Below are 15681 nucleotides of genomic sequence, written 5' to 3'. Positions count from 1 at the left end.
GGATGGGAAGTACAATGTACATTTGAGATATAATGGGAAAAATTATGAACTGTTACTTTCACTATAAACATAAGGCTGCTTTCTGTGGTAGTTATCCACTATCACCCAGCATTTTTTAAAAATAATATTCATGAAAATATTTGAATAGCAGTTTTATTCTAGTTTAACAACACTATGGGGGCACACGATGAGTAAGTACAATCCCAAACTGAAATGGGGTAAGAGAAGAGACATTCTACAAGAAAAGATATTTTTTCTGAATGACACCAAACATGACTAATGTTAAGATTTTAAAAATTTAAACATACACATGAACATATGTATTCCCTTAAATTCATATTCTGTAGCCCTAACCCCTAATGTGATGGTATTAAAAGATGGGCCCTTTGGACAACTAGACTGAAGAACAAAAGGACAGCAACTTGTCTGTTCCTCTTCCCCCGATTCCCCAATAAAATCTTAAAAAAAAAAGAGATGGGGCCTTTGGGAAGTGATTAAGTTTTGAAGAAGTCATAAGGGTGGGGCCCCCATAATGAGATTAGTGTTTTTACAAGAAGAGGAAGAGGAAAGACCTCTCTTTCTTTCTCTGGAGCATGAACAAAGAAAACATTAGGTGAACACAAACCTTGATGGTGGCAGTCAGCAAGCCAGGAAGAGAGCCCCCATCAAGAACCAAATCTGAGTTTGGAGATTTCTTTCTCTAGTCTAGATACAAATAATTTATTATATACGAGTATGTCAACTTAAATTTCCTCAAAAAATCGACTATAGTAGTGTTTTAAAAGTTAAATGAAGAATAAACTCAAATATGAAAGCTCAAAAATAAAATAAAATACAATTTAAAAAAAAAGAAACAAATCTGCGGGCTCCTTGATCTTGGACCTCTCAGCCTCCAGAACTATGAGAAATAAATGTCTGCTGTTTAAGCCACCCAGTCTGTGGTATTTTGTTATAGTAACCAGAGCTGACTAAGATACATGGTGTGACTCCAAAGTAAGGAGATTAATTTTCCTGTGGCTTTTTGAAATCTGTCTCTTTCATAAACCATGCTTATTATAAGGTACATTATGACCTTAGCTATCTAGGAATTTTAGGCACCTAGAGGAGTTCTAAAACCTGGGGAGGGGAAAAAAGACCTCATATTTCAGAATCTCTTGTGGCCAAACAGCTGTCCCTGAACAGCCAGCAACCAACAAAAAGAGAGAACTAGAGCTGAATATTATAATCAAGGGAATTCCAATTGACTGCTTGTGTTGTAAAAGGCTAGATTTACCATACAAAAGCCAAGAAGTGGGAGAAGTGACAAGAAATACAAGAGATAAGTAAGAATGAAAGCAAAGTGAAAGATAGTACCAGAGGCACACACTGTAGCTGGGGAAGAAAGAGAACCAGCAATGAAGTTACAAATGCTGGAACAGCTCTGCAATCTGGTAGCAATGCCTGTGTAAGGGCTTCCTGTGTTTAAGGAGCACTTACTATGTGCCAGGTGCTTTGCCTACACTGAGTGTTTTTTTTTTTTTTTAGCTGAGCCATCCTGCCACCTGTTGGCAGCTCAGCTCGGGCTGGACTCGAACCGCTGTTGCTCAGAGCTCAAACCCTTGAGCGAGCTCTTAACTAACTGAGCCACTCGGCCGGCCCTTACACTGAGTGTTTTAATCTTCACAATAATCCAATGTAGTAATCATTTAGGACGCTTTTGGCTAAAGTTTTAGAATTCTCAACTCAAACTGGCTTCAACAATGAAAAAACATTCTCTCATACAATACGAAGTCTAGAAGTACGCAGAACTTTAGGATCGACTGACTCAGTGACTTATGAAGAGGCCAGGTTCTTCTATCTCTCTGTTCTGTTGCTGACATTAAAAACACCATTTTATACCAGAGGGTAACTGGGGAGGGAGGTGGTAGCTGAGAGTAAAAGGGATCAAATATATGGTGATGGAGGGAGAACTGACTCTGGGTGGTGAACACACAATGTGATATATAGATGATGTATTACAGAATTGTGCACCTGAAGCCTATGTAACTTTACTAACAGTTGTCACCCCAATAAACTTCAAAAAAACCCAACACCATTTTATTGTTTTTGTATTTTTATTAAACTTATTGTAGTGACAGTGGTTAATAAAATTATATAGGTTTCAAGTGTACATTTCTATAATACATCATCTATATATCACATTGTGTGTTCACCACCCAGAGTCAGTTCTCCTTCCATCACCATATATTTGACCCCATTGACCCTCTTCTACCATCTACCTCTCTCCCTTACACTCTGGTAACCACTAAACTGTTGTCTGTGTCTATGAGTTTTTGTTTGTCTTGTTCATTTGTTGTGTTAGTTATAGTTCCCACATATGAGTGAAATCAGAGGGTTCTCGACTTTTTCTCTCTGACATATTTCTCTTAGCATAATAATCTCAAGATTCATCCATGTTGTCGCAAATGGCAGTATTTCATCTTATGGCATTTTAAATATGCATAGCATCTGATCTTTTCTTGGAAATTAAAATTAAGGAACACTACGAGAAAGCAGTGACCTGTAGCACACCTTTAAAAGTGAACTAATCTAAAGATAAATGTGCTGACAAAACAATATTTGTGCTCTAATACATTAGTAACAGGAATAGGGTAAGTAATATTTTTTAATTCCTACTATGCATCAGAAAGTATTTTATGTTAATGGTGCAGAAAGCATAAGGAATATTTTCAATGGGGCAGAGAAGTAAAAGGACACAAGCAACAGTAGTGACCTTTGGAGGGCACAGAACAACACTTGGAAAAAGGCTGCCTTTGATTTATGGAGCATGTTACACTGCCCACAAAGTTGAGAAGTTACATATATTTTATTTCACATTTATGGGAAAAAGGCAAATGGCACCAGAAATCTTTTTAAGATAGCATATTCTAAGACTATTTCTGTGTTCAATACCCATTCAGGTTCACTATCTATATTTGCATCTTCATGAAGAATAACAGCTACAAAATATCACAATTGTCAAAGTTTAATAATGAAGACACTGAATGAATATTGGATTAAAAATCTGGTTTAAGCTGGATGGGAAGTACAATGTACATTTGAGATATAATCTTCATCAAAATTAAAGCTCTGGTACTATTTAAAAAGCCAATTTTAAATCAGCCAGAATAACTGCCCAGCCCAGCGTGACTTGGATATGTTTTTTACTGTATTATTAAACTATAGAACATTAATGTTAAAACGCTTCAAGCACCAAGTGCTTTAACTATGTTGTATGAAAGAACAAAATTATTTTGGAATTTCTGAGCACTCAGTAACTGTGATTATTATTGAGTACCACCGTAAAGAGCCAAAATTTTATCTTAAATAAAAAATTAAGTAGAAAATTAAAAATAAAAACATGTATAGGGAATATAGCGGTTACACAAATAAGCATTTAAAAAATCCTCCAGAAATGGCACAACAGATTGGCATAATTCAACTTTACTTAGTTTATGGTAATCAGGGTCAGACAAATACTAACCACTGTCAAAGGCAGTAACTGAATTTAAGAAAAAACACCTAACACTTCCCTTTTACACACACATATGTACACATGTGTGTGCTATCTACAGGAAAGAAATTGGGCTATATCTACCTTGTGGGGATGTGGGTAAGAATGTTGGGAGCATTCTACTCACTTGAGAAGACAGTACAGCTTACCCATCTCCAATTGCTCTCATTTTTTGCTCTGTCTTCACCTCTTTCTCCCACCCCTTCATTTTTTCCAGCAACTATTTTTTCAAATTGTTTTTCAATCCTTATTTTACTTCCACTTTTTTCTTCTCTCTCATGCTTTGTTTTGTAGCTATAGCCTAAGAGCTATTTCTTGGCAGCAACATGAAAGTCTTGCGCAAGGATGCCCTGTTTTAGAGTAATCAACAGTGAGTCACTAACAGAACATCTCTACATATATCATGGTGCTTATTTTCTTCAGAAAATGAGTGGGTGAATCAACTGTAAGAGAATAAACTATCATGAAGTCTACTGAGAACAGCACAGTCTTATCAGCTATGGCATTACTTATTATGCTGGTACATGAAAAGCAGATACTTTGCTGAAATAGAAAATTAAAAAACTTTGTTTTGTCTCACAAAAATTTTTAAAATGACAGTGGTACTGAAGAACAAATAATCCAACTACAAAAATGTACCTGTATCATTTGGGCCTTCCATGTCAGCATTTCAAACAGTCTACTTCAAAGGATTGAAATGCTAAAATCAAAAATAAAGAACCTGTGGAAATGCTATAGGGGTAAAACAGCCACAAACTATAAAGCCTTTAGTATCTCAATCCTCAAAGGTTTGGAACTCTATTATGCCTTAATTTACACGCTTATCAGTTGGCTTTCATAGAAGATCAATGAAAATGGTATGCTCATTCACAGTCTACTAGAATTTTACCTCCTTCAATGTGGGTTATTCTTAAAGAAACTTTTCTTAAGTTACGAAAACTATTCTATGTTTCACAGGATAGTTTTTGGGTAAATTTCTACAATAACCTCTACATTCAAATTTCCAGCTTGGTGTGTTTGAATGAGGAAGAGAGAAATGAGAATATTTTATACATAAAGGATATGGTAACCAAAGAAATACAATACATTTTATACTTCTAAGGATTATTTATGTAATTAAAAAAGATCATGAGTAATCATCGAGGGACTGAAAAATAAAAATAAATATAAGAAAAACAAGGCGGCTGTAAATAAATAATAATTTTAATAAAAACTGATACTATAACACAACAAATTTATACTCTACTTGCTTGAGACAACTGATGGTCACTGTCATGAGAAACAAGTTATCAACCACCGGCATGAAGAAGGTGTGACTTAAATTGGGATGTGAAGGTCACAAGAAATATGGCATAATACTATGTGCTGGGAATATAAAGATTCTTTTAAATACTAAGAATAACAGGGCTGGGTGAGTGGCACGTTGGTTAGGAGTTGGCTTGGGACGCCAGCTCTGAGCTGCAGGGCCCTGGTTCGGATCCCACATGCGGGTCAGTGACACTGCCTCTACAGCTAAGATGGTGAACAACAGCTCAAGCTCAAGATGGAGCTGCCGTGAGTCGCCCGCGATGGTGCAGGCTGCAGTAAAACGCTGGCAGCTGGTGTGAGCTTGTGTGTGCTTTCATGAGCTGCCATGAGCCACTGTGAGCGGCCGTCCAATGGCCGGCGAGTGACTGCCTCACCCGGGAAGAGCGCAATGATAATACCAACTAGACTGAAGAACAAAAGGACAACAACTTGTCTGTTCCCCTTTCCCGATTCCCCAACGCTGTTCCCCTTCCCAAATTCCCTAATAAAATCTTTAAAAAAAATACTAAGAATAACAACAGCAGCTAAAAATTACTGGACATTTGCCATAGCCTGGGATAGTATTTTTCATACCATATATTATCTACTTGGTATTTCTTAGCCTAGGAAAAAAGTACTATTCTTATCCTAACTGTTCAGATAAGAAAACTGAGGTTTAGACAGGGTAACTGATTCGCCCAGTCATGCAGCTAGTAAATGGCAGAGCAAGGAAACTCTCACATGAGTCCAAGAGGACTTATTCATAATTATTTATGAATAAGTATTATTCATAATTATTTATGAATAAGTATTATTCATAATTATTTATAATGTTTAAATAGAGAAAAGGGTGGGGGAATTGATCACAATATCCATTAAGAGAATGGAGACATAAATGTGGTCTGTTCATACAACAGAATACCATGTACAGCGAAAATGAATTAACTAGAGCTACACATATAAACATGAATGAATATCACAAACAATGCTAATTGATAAAAACAAGTCACAGAGGAATATATGAAGCATAAATAAAATTTATATAAAGCTTAAAAACATACAAAACAAGTTTAGGAATACATGCATATATAGTAAAAGTCTAAAAACATGCATAGCAATGTTAAATACAAAAGTCAGGACAGTAGCTATGGGCGATTCAGGGAGCAAGGGGAATGCAGTCAGAGCTGGAGGGATACACAGGAGGTTTCAACTGAATTTGCAGTGTTCATTAATAACTTTTTGTATATCTGTAAGATTTTACATTAAATTTTAAAAATCATAAATCATTTTGGATTTGTTTCAATGGCTTCTACTGCCTTCAAAATAAAATTCCAATTTATCCTAGCATTCAAACACTCCACCATCTTGCTGTTTCTAATCCTTATCTTCTATAAGTAAGCACAAATTAACCTTTCGGATTTAGACAGCCTAATTGCCTTAAGTTCCTGGAACATATAACAATGTTCAACCCAGAGCCACTGCTGACAAGCTAACTCTTCATTCTTGATAATCTAAATACTATCATTCAAGGTCTGAGAGGCCTTAAACTATCATAATATATACAGGTTACTTCTTGATTAAGAGATGTATATAGTGGGACACACAGAAAGAATTGATCTATTCTACTTAGCGAGCAGGGATAAGAAACATAGCCTTATTTTCAGGTTTTTCAAAGACATGGAAAAACTTACCTTCAAAAGATATGAATTACCCAGTCTACAAAAGCCCAGGATAATTTAGAATTTAACCATGTACTATTTTGAACTATTATTTAATTAATATTTCTCCAACCAGGATACTTTGTTCTTAAGAACTCTAAAAGTTATACAAATTTTAATTAAGTCAACAAACACTTCCTAACAAACACTATGCTCTAGACAGTTGCTATCTTAGGCCATGAGGGGTATAAATATGCAAAAACATTGTCCCTGCCCTCAAGTATTGTATAATCTCTAGTGTGGGAGTCAGACAAGGATATGATGGAGGACTTCAGCTTCTAGAAGGATGGAGTGCAATATACTTTTCCCAATTCCTTCCACTGAGTACACCTCAAAACCCTGGATATTATAAATAAAAAATAAGTATAAGAAAATTGAAAGGTGGAGGGAAGGTGTTAGACCAGTTAGGTACCTCAGGACCTGAGAAATGACATGGAAGTAAGGTCCCAGAGTTTCTTCCTGCTTCCTATATCTTGGACTGGGTGCTGGAAAAGCCAGCAACACAGAAATGCCAACCATTGCAGATAAGACCCAAGAAAAGTCTGCTCTCTCTAGCCAAAAGACCAGGAAAGGGGTGGTCTAGCAAGACATAAAACTTTTAAACAACAGCCACTATACTATAGCCGAACACCACAGGCAAAACTGAGGCCATACCCTCACCCCCACAAGCAAAGGCTGAGGGGAGAGCCTAGACTTCCATCCTGGCTAGGCTGAAGTAAGGTATTATTATACTCCCCATCCCACCAGCATGGTGTTAGAGAAGGTGGATCTTTCATCCTTGCCAGGCAGTAATGAGCCCCGGCCCCCAAGATATCAGTGGAGACCACATGGGGAACCTTGATATCCATCACCACCTGAAGGTAATAAGGCACTCCGCCCCTTCTCTACTGGGGTGGTATCCAAGAAGGCCTAGTGGAGAGTCAGGATATTCACCATCATGAAGTGGTAACAAGGTCACCTCAATGGCGATGTTAGTATGGGGAGCACTAACAAGGGACTCCTATCCCTCCCAGCCACTGTGTTAAGAGCAGAGGCCTAGTGGGAGACCTAAACTCCCACCCTTGCACAGGAAAAATAAGGGGCCCTTTCATCCTTAGGTGTCAAAACAGATTGAGCAGGGGCCCTTGACGTCTACCCCTCACCTGGTAGTAATAAGGCAGCACTGCCTTTCCCCTTGCCAGAGTAGTGTTAGAGAAAGCCAACTAAAACAGAAGTTTTGAATACAATCCAGAGCATTATAGCAAAATAGCAAAATATGTAAATATCAATTAAAAACTACTCATCATAGCAAGAACCAGGAAAATCTCAACTTGAATGGAAAAGGAGAGTAAACAGATACCAACATTAAGGTCAGAGATGTTGGAATCACCTGACAAAGACTTTAGAGCAGCCATCATAACAATGTTTCAACAAGCAGTTATGAACATACTTGAAGCAAATTAAAAAGTAGAAAGTCTCAATAAAGAAACGTAAGATACAAAGAAAAACCAAATGGAGAAATTAGAACTGAACAATATGACTGGGGAAAAAAAACACCTCAATGGATGACCTCAACAGCAGAATGGAGGAGACAGAAGAAATGGCTGACAACTCTCCAAATTTGGCAAAATACATAAACCCCACAGATACAAGAATCTGAGCAATTCCCAAATATGATAAACCCAAAGAAATTCACATCAAAACACAGCATAGTCGAACTTCTGAAACTAAAGAAAAAGAAAGATCTTAACAACAGCAAAAGAGAAACAATTTACCCATAGGGGGGAAAAATTATTCAAATGACTGTGTCAGAGGATTAAATGATTATGGTAGACTGAATAATATCCCCCCTCCCAAAGATTCTGATGTCTGAATACTCAGAAGCTATGAATATGTTCCCTAACATGGTAAAAGGAATTTTACAGATGTGATTAAGTTACGGATATTTAGATGAAGAGATTATGGTGGATTATCAGGGTAGCCCCAAAATAATCATAACTGTCCTTATAAAGAGGCTGAGGGAGATTTAACTATGGAAGAGGACTAGCGAAGTAATACGGCATGTAGCAGACTTGACCAGCCATTGCTGGGTTTCAATAAGGAACGAGTAGTCATGAGACAAGGAATACAGGTGGTCTCTAGAAGCTTTTAGAAAAGACAAAGAAATGGATTCGCCCCTAGAACATCCAGAAAAAATGCAGGCCTGCCAAAACTCTGATTTTACTCCAGGGAAGCTGATTTTGGACTTCCATTCCCCAGAACTGCAAGGTAATAAATTTGTGTTGTTTTTACCACTGAGTCTGTGGTAATTTGTTAAATCAGCAATAGGAAACTAATACAAGGGTCAATCTACTGAGAACCATTTTTTTTTAAACTAAACATAATTACCATAGGACCCAGCGATCTCACTCCTGGGCATTTCTTCCGGGGAAATGAAAACTTATACACACACAAAATCCTGTACACAATTGTTCATAGCATCTTTATTTGTAAGACCCCCGAACTGGAAACTTGCATTTGGTTTTGAATGGTAGTGTGAGGAGCTTGGTGAAACAGAGAGACATCTATTAAACTATTCAAATTAACAAATTTTCTGGATTTTCTAGGAAAGTCTGGATATGAAGCACAGGGATTAGCAGAAGCAGAACCACTCAGTCATGAGAATGGTAGCTATCCAAGTTGCTATGGTTTCCTGAATGGTTCTTCTTAAGGTTTGTTTCGCTGGTGAGACAGTTTCCTAGACTTTCTTCCTAACTTATGGATCCTTCCACTAAACTATTACTTAAGATAACTTGAAAATGCCTCTCTGTTCTTCATAACCAAGAAAAGCCTAATACATACTCTGTTTTCTATAATCTGTATAAAAGCCACATATAGCCCCCTAAACTAGTGGTTCTCAAACCTAGCAACACATCAGAATCACCTTATGGGCTTTAAAAACATTAAAATGCCCCATCTGGGGTGGGGCTCAGGCATCAGTGCTTTTTTTTAAGCTCCCCAGATAATTCTAATGCACAGTTAGGATTAGGAAACATTGACTTACAGGAGTCCAATGTGCAACAATATTAGAAAACCTTAGGATCCACGACAAGCAATGTTTTATTTCCATATTCAACCAAACACCTAACAGCCGTCTGAGGATGGCATCACATGGAATAGTTCAGTCATATGATTGTAGGAGGAGGCAATGCACAGATCATTTTCCCTTTATGGCATAAAGCAACATCCTGGAACCTATACAAAACATGGCTAAAAGACGCTAAGGGTTTCAAAGCATAACTTCCAAAGTTACACTGAAAATAAAGATGCTCAACAATGCTGAGGGAAAACAGAAAAACTGATTTTGCAGGGGATAACCACCAGTCTTTTCAAGTATAAACCTTACTTTGTTAGGTTCCAAACATTTTCTTGTATCAGCCACATGAAACAAAGAAGAGGGAAGAAAAGAGCCACGGACTAAAGTTGACACAAAGGAATATAAGGCTAGAAGCCCTAAGGCCTATGATGTCCATGTTCCTTCCCATCCATACCATCCTTGTCCTGAGTCCCAACATATAATCCCAGATCACATATCATCTGTATTCTAATTCCTACAGGGCTCTGCATTTTCTCTCCACTGACCAAACTTCCTGCTACTCCGCAAAACTCCAAAAGTCATTCCATGTGTCTACCTTCCCTCTCCTTGCCTGAAATGAAACATGACTGTCCACTGAGGTCACTGATTCCTTTGTAATGCTCAGGTGGAGGCTAGTCCATGTGTCTCAGGGATAGGAGGTAGAGTGTCTCCTTCCTGATTCCCAATGCTGCTTCTAAGCCGTTACTTCTTCACCCCCAGGTAAAAACCTCTGTTCTTGTTAGTGAGGAAATGGAACAACTGGAACCTTCATGAATGGGAACGTAAATTGGTACAACTGCTTTAGAAGACTATTTGGCAGTATATACCAAAGCTGCATGCCCTATGACCTGGTGTTCCCACTCCTAGTTATACATTCAAAAGAAATGTGCTCTTACATGTACCACAAGGACATATACAAGAATGTTCACAGGAGCATTATTTGTAATAGCGCAAAACTGAAAATAATTCAAATGTCCACCGACAGTGGAATGAATAAACAAATCCTGACATATTTACCTTCTGGAACATCATACAGTCATAGAAATGAATGAACTAGTGTTACACGCATAATGGCTGAATCTCAGAAACATAACATTGGGTGAGAGAAAAAAGGTAGACAACAAAGTAAATACTGCAATATTCCATTTATATGAAGTTCAAAAATAGGCAAATTCATATAGTGGAGGATAACTATGTGTGGGAACAAAGGGGAGGGCTTATGGGCTACTGGTAATGTTCTATACATATATTTTTAATGTGGGTGCTTGTTGAACAAGTATGATCATTTTGTGAAAATTAACCAAGCTACTTTTAATTTGTGTATTGCAATGAATGTATGCTATACTTTAATAAAAAAAGTTTACATAAAGTAAAGAAAATTAATTCTGCTCCTTCAAGGCTCATACAATCCATCTATTCATCCTTAGCACTATCATCTACCTGTCTCCTAGTTACTTCATCACAATTGAAGATTAAAGATCCTGGTTAAAGTCTCTTCTATACTTTAAATCCTGCCATAACTCTGACTGACTTTAATGTCCACGTAGACGAACCACCGAAAAGCCTCATCTCATTGTTCTCTGACCTCATCTCCACAGACCTTCATATTCACTCCACTGTAGCTACCCACTCCCTGAGAACTCCCTGAATTTACCATTACCCAGAACTTGTTACAGCTAAAATCAGAAACTCAACAAGCTTTTCTCTTACTACAACCTCCTACTGCAACTTTGATTTCCTTACTAGTCTTCTCCTGTTCTTTGAGCTAATAAATTTTATCTACCTTAAAAAACTTTTTGTGAGAATTAAATGAAATAATGTGCATTAACAACTTAGCATAGTGTCTGACACACAGGCAGTGTTCAGCAAATGGTAGCCACAACTCAATATTAAGTATTCTATTACCAACAAGTTCTTTTTCAGGACCCAAATTTTCCTCAGATTCACTCAACCTCTGGCATTAATAAATTTGGCTTTTGTTTGACACTACTACATTCCTCCCAATCCTTTTAAATGAAGGCCAGTCCTCCAGTCATTTGGATTCAAGAAGTCATCAGGATCATATGGTCGCTCTATTCTTAATTTTTTGAGGAACCTCCATACTGTTTTCCATAGTGGCCATATCAATTCACATTCCCACCAGTAGTGTGTGAAGGTTCCCTTTTCTCCACATCCTCTCCAACATGTGTTCTTTCTAGTCTTATTGATAATAGCCATTCTAGCGGGTGTGAGGTATGACCCAATAATCCCTCTTATGGGTATCTACCCAAGAATTTTTACACTTATTCATAAAAAATATATGTACCCCTATATTCATTGCAGCATCATCCACAATAGCCAAGACATAGGAACAACCAAAGTGTCCTTTGACAGATGAATGGATAAAGAAGATGTGGAATACTACTAAGCCATAAACAAGATTAAATATTGCTATTTGTGACAATATGGATGGATCTTGAGAGTATTATGCTAAATGGAATGTCAAAAAAAGGATAACAACTGTATGATTTCACTCATAAGTGGGATATAAAACAAAAAGCAAATGAACAAATAAACAAAAACCAAACTCGCATATACAGACAACAGAATGGTGGTTATCAGAGTGGAAGGAGGGTGTAGGGAAGATGAAGATGGTAAAGGGGGTCAAATATATGGAGACTGAGGGAGACTAGACTTCCAATGGTGAGCACACAATAGAGCATAAAGATGTCATAAAGTTGTACACCTGAAATTTATATAATGTTATTAACCAATTTTAACCCAATGAATTTAATAAAGGTAAAATTCTACTAAAATCTAATAACACAACAATGAAAAAAAGAAGTCAGTAGACGAGATCGCCACAGTTCTCATTCCTCAAGGCTAACTCCACATCAGTGTTCCACCATCACATCTGCTCAACAAGCTCTTTTATTTCAAGCTGTATGTAAACTTTTTTCAGAGTTATCTACCAACCTTGAGGACTTCTCTCTACCTTACTCCTTGTTATTAAACCCTGGGGCTCAGGACTCAGATCATGTGATTTCAGATCCAGCTCTACAGCATACTACTGCGTGACTGTGGACAAGTTACTCAACCTTTCTAAGCCTCAGTTTCCTTACCTGTAAAATGCTGATAGTACCGTGTCTCCCCGAAAATAAGACCGGGTCTTATATTAATTTTTGCTCCAACAATCTACATGTATTCATTTATTCATGTACAAAAATCTACATTTATTCAAACTGTCATGTCTGGCTGACGACCTCAACTGGGGCTTATGTTTGGGGTAAGGCCTATATTACGAGCATCCTGAAAAATCATGCTAGGGCTTATTTTCCAGTTAGGTCTTATTTTCCGGGGAAACACGGTAACAGTACCTACTCATAGGGACACCATGAAGCACAAATGAGAAAATTCACATAAAGTGTTTTTGCAAAATGCTTAGCACATATTCAATAACATAGTAGCTGTGATTATTATTAACTCTCCTCTATACTAGTTCTTTGCACATTTCCCCTTGCCTCCAAACCTGCTCAGGTCTGTCTCTTGACTTCCCCCCCCCCAGTTTTACTGAGATATAATTGACATACAGTCTCCTGACTTTTTTTAAATGAAAAGATATCTTTTCTGGAATTTGCTACTCCCCATCCCAAGATTTCGTTCTTTTCTTTCACCACCACACTTCTCTAAATAATAACATACACCATCCTTTCAGAGGAAGCAAGGATTAGTGGGAAGATCATGGACGCTGGAGCCAAATATACCTTTGTTTCAACCTGGCTCTTCCACTTAGCAGCTATGTAAGACCTAGAGCAAGCACTTTTTCTAAGCCTCTGTTTTTTCAGGTGTAAAATTGGGAAACTAACAATTTCTTAGTATCATCAAGAGGATTAAACAAATAACACATGTAAAGCAGCTGGCCAAAGTAGCTGCTAAATGAATAACAACTTCCTGCCCCTTATTCTTTCCTTAACCAGTTACAATCTAGGCTCTCTCTCTACTACTTTACCTACACTTCTTTATCTCACATCAGCTCTCCTTAGCATTATGAATTTGGGCAATTTACTTGACTCCTCTAAACCTTAGTTTTTAATGTGTGAAATGGTGGTCATAATATCTACAGCATAAAGGTGTCTTGAGAATTAAGTAAAATAACACATCTAAGTATGTTAGCATGGTGCCTGGCCTCGTAGTAAGCACTTAATAAACAGTAGCTGCCAGTAATTATTCATGGTCACATCAAAAGACTGTTCAACTCACTCTCCTTCCCTAGGCTTCAGTGACAACATGCTATTCTGGTTTGCCTTAAGGCAAGGCACTTCCCTTACTCTGAATCACAGTCGTTTGTTATATGTTGCATCTCCACTGCTTAATTTAATCTCTTTTATCTTCATTGTCTGGCACTTATTTACTCATGTAGAATTTATTGAGTACCTAATATAAGTTGTACCTGTGCTAGGTACTAAGGATACAAAAATTAATGTTATAATTACTGTCCTCAAGTAGCCTCTAGTTTAGGAGGGTAGAACATACAAGTAAATAGTTTATTATTTGCAATGTGATCATTCCTGTGGTAAGAGCATGCCCAGTGTCTTCTGGGAGCACAAAGAGGAGTTATTTAAATTACAATGGAGAGGTCCAGGGCACTATCTTCAAGATGGCAATTTTTTTTAGCATATGGGGAGGCAGTACACCACTATCTGTTAAATGAATGAATGAATGATGAATAGGTACTACCTAGATGTAGATGGGAAAGGGCACTTCAGACTCAGAGAAAGAGAAGGGGGCAAGGCTTGGAGTACAAATGTTAGGTGAGTTCCTGAGAGACAGGTGTTGAAGCTTTAAAGCCAAGGCATGGGTGGGGTGTTGTAGACATAGGAGTCTGACCTGACCCCAGAGGGCAGATAATGGAGTGCCCCAAACGGTTTTTAAGTAGGGGAGAGGCATAATCAGGTTTGCATTTTAGAAGAAGTACTACTCTGGTAGTGCAGAGGAAAATGGATTCCATGAGAACCAGGCTAGAGGCAGCGAGTTCAACCACAAGGGTGTCCTGATAACTCAGATACATTGTGAAAGCTAGAATTGCAGAAAAGGAGTGAGAACGGCGAATCAGGATGGATAATGCGCCAATTTAAACACTGACTTAATTATTTATATTTGTATCTCCTGGAAGCAGTGCTTTTAACACTTAGAACCCCTATACAAACATAGATACTTCTTGACTGCTGTTACCGAAACCTACTTAGGGAACTGCAGCTAGCAGCCAGCTGAGTCACTTCCTGCACAAAGACTCCTAAGTGGCACCTTTTCCCATACAGAACTCAAAAGAAACTTAGGCTTGTTACTCAAACGCGGAGACTGTCGACGGTAATACAAACCCGTGCACTTCAGCGAAACTCAGACGTCTCTATCCTAGTCCATTTCACCCCAAATAACGTTTGAACAAAGTCCTTCAAAGGGTCATGAAGCCCCGCCCTGTGCACCCAGAAAAATGCCCGGGATTCTTTCTTCTTTGTTTCAGCTCAACACCCAAAAGTCTGCGGCTGCTTGTCGCCCGGCGGGCCACTTTCACCCAGCCGTTTCCCAGTTTTCACTATGCCGCTGTATAAAAAGTCAGCCGCAGAGCATGGAGGAGAGAGTGCTGTCCCGGGGAAAGGAAACTCTTAGGAGGAGAGGCGGTTGTCTTCAGGCTTTAAACTTTAAAGATTCCCTGACATTGCCAATTCTCTCAAAACCCACCGCCACCCCGCCTCTTGCTGTGGGGCCCCCTTCTATAGTTTGGAGGCTTCCTTCTATAGTTACCAGAATGCTATTTGCACTCAGAGCAACTGAGTAAGTGGTTTTTTTTTTCACTTACCCTAATGGCCGCCATGTCCGTGACCCTCTACACCCAACTTCCCATACGGAAAGCGGAGAAGGACAAAATAGTTCAACTCGGCTCCCCTACTACAGCCCCGCCCCGTTACGCCCCTTGTCTGCTGGTTCCCACCCTTTTTCTGCCCTCCTTTAGCTTCTTCAGGAAACTGCTGCCTTTGGTCAGAGATCCGACGGAGAAACGGTTTATCTTGTGT

The 15681-nt window shown here is 38.4% G+C and overlaps 1 protein-coding gene across 4 annotated transcripts in view; it reads right to left on the bottom strand.

Moving 5' to 3' along the window:
* Positions 1-15541, bottom strand: part of APOOL (apolipoprotein O like) — a 57050-nt gene extending 41509 nt beyond the window's left edge. For 2 of the 4 annotated variants that reach the window (XM_019634264.1, XM_019634260.1), the window contains exon 1: positions 4172-4195. In XM_019634264.1, coding sequence (XP_019489809.1) covers positions 4172-4180 — 9 coding nt within the window. In that variant the 5' untranslated portion in view covers positions 4181-4195. Of the gene's footprint in view, positions 1-4171; positions 4196-14988; positions 15204-15467 lie in introns of those variants that run through there. The other 2 variants (XM_019634261.1, XM_019634262.1) reach the window with 2 other exon arrangements.
* Positions 15542-15681: the final 140 nt, after the last annotated feature.

This window comes from Hipposideros armiger, unplaced genomic scaffold, assembly GCF_001890085.2.
Source record: "Hipposideros armiger isolate ML-2016 unplaced genomic scaffold, ASM189008v1 scaffold_1561, whole genome shotgun sequence".
NCBI classification, from domain to species: Eukaryota; Metazoa; Chordata; class Mammalia; order Chiroptera; family Hipposideridae; genus Hipposideros; species Hipposideros armiger.
This window is presented reverse-complemented; position numbering and strand designations above follow the sequence as displayed.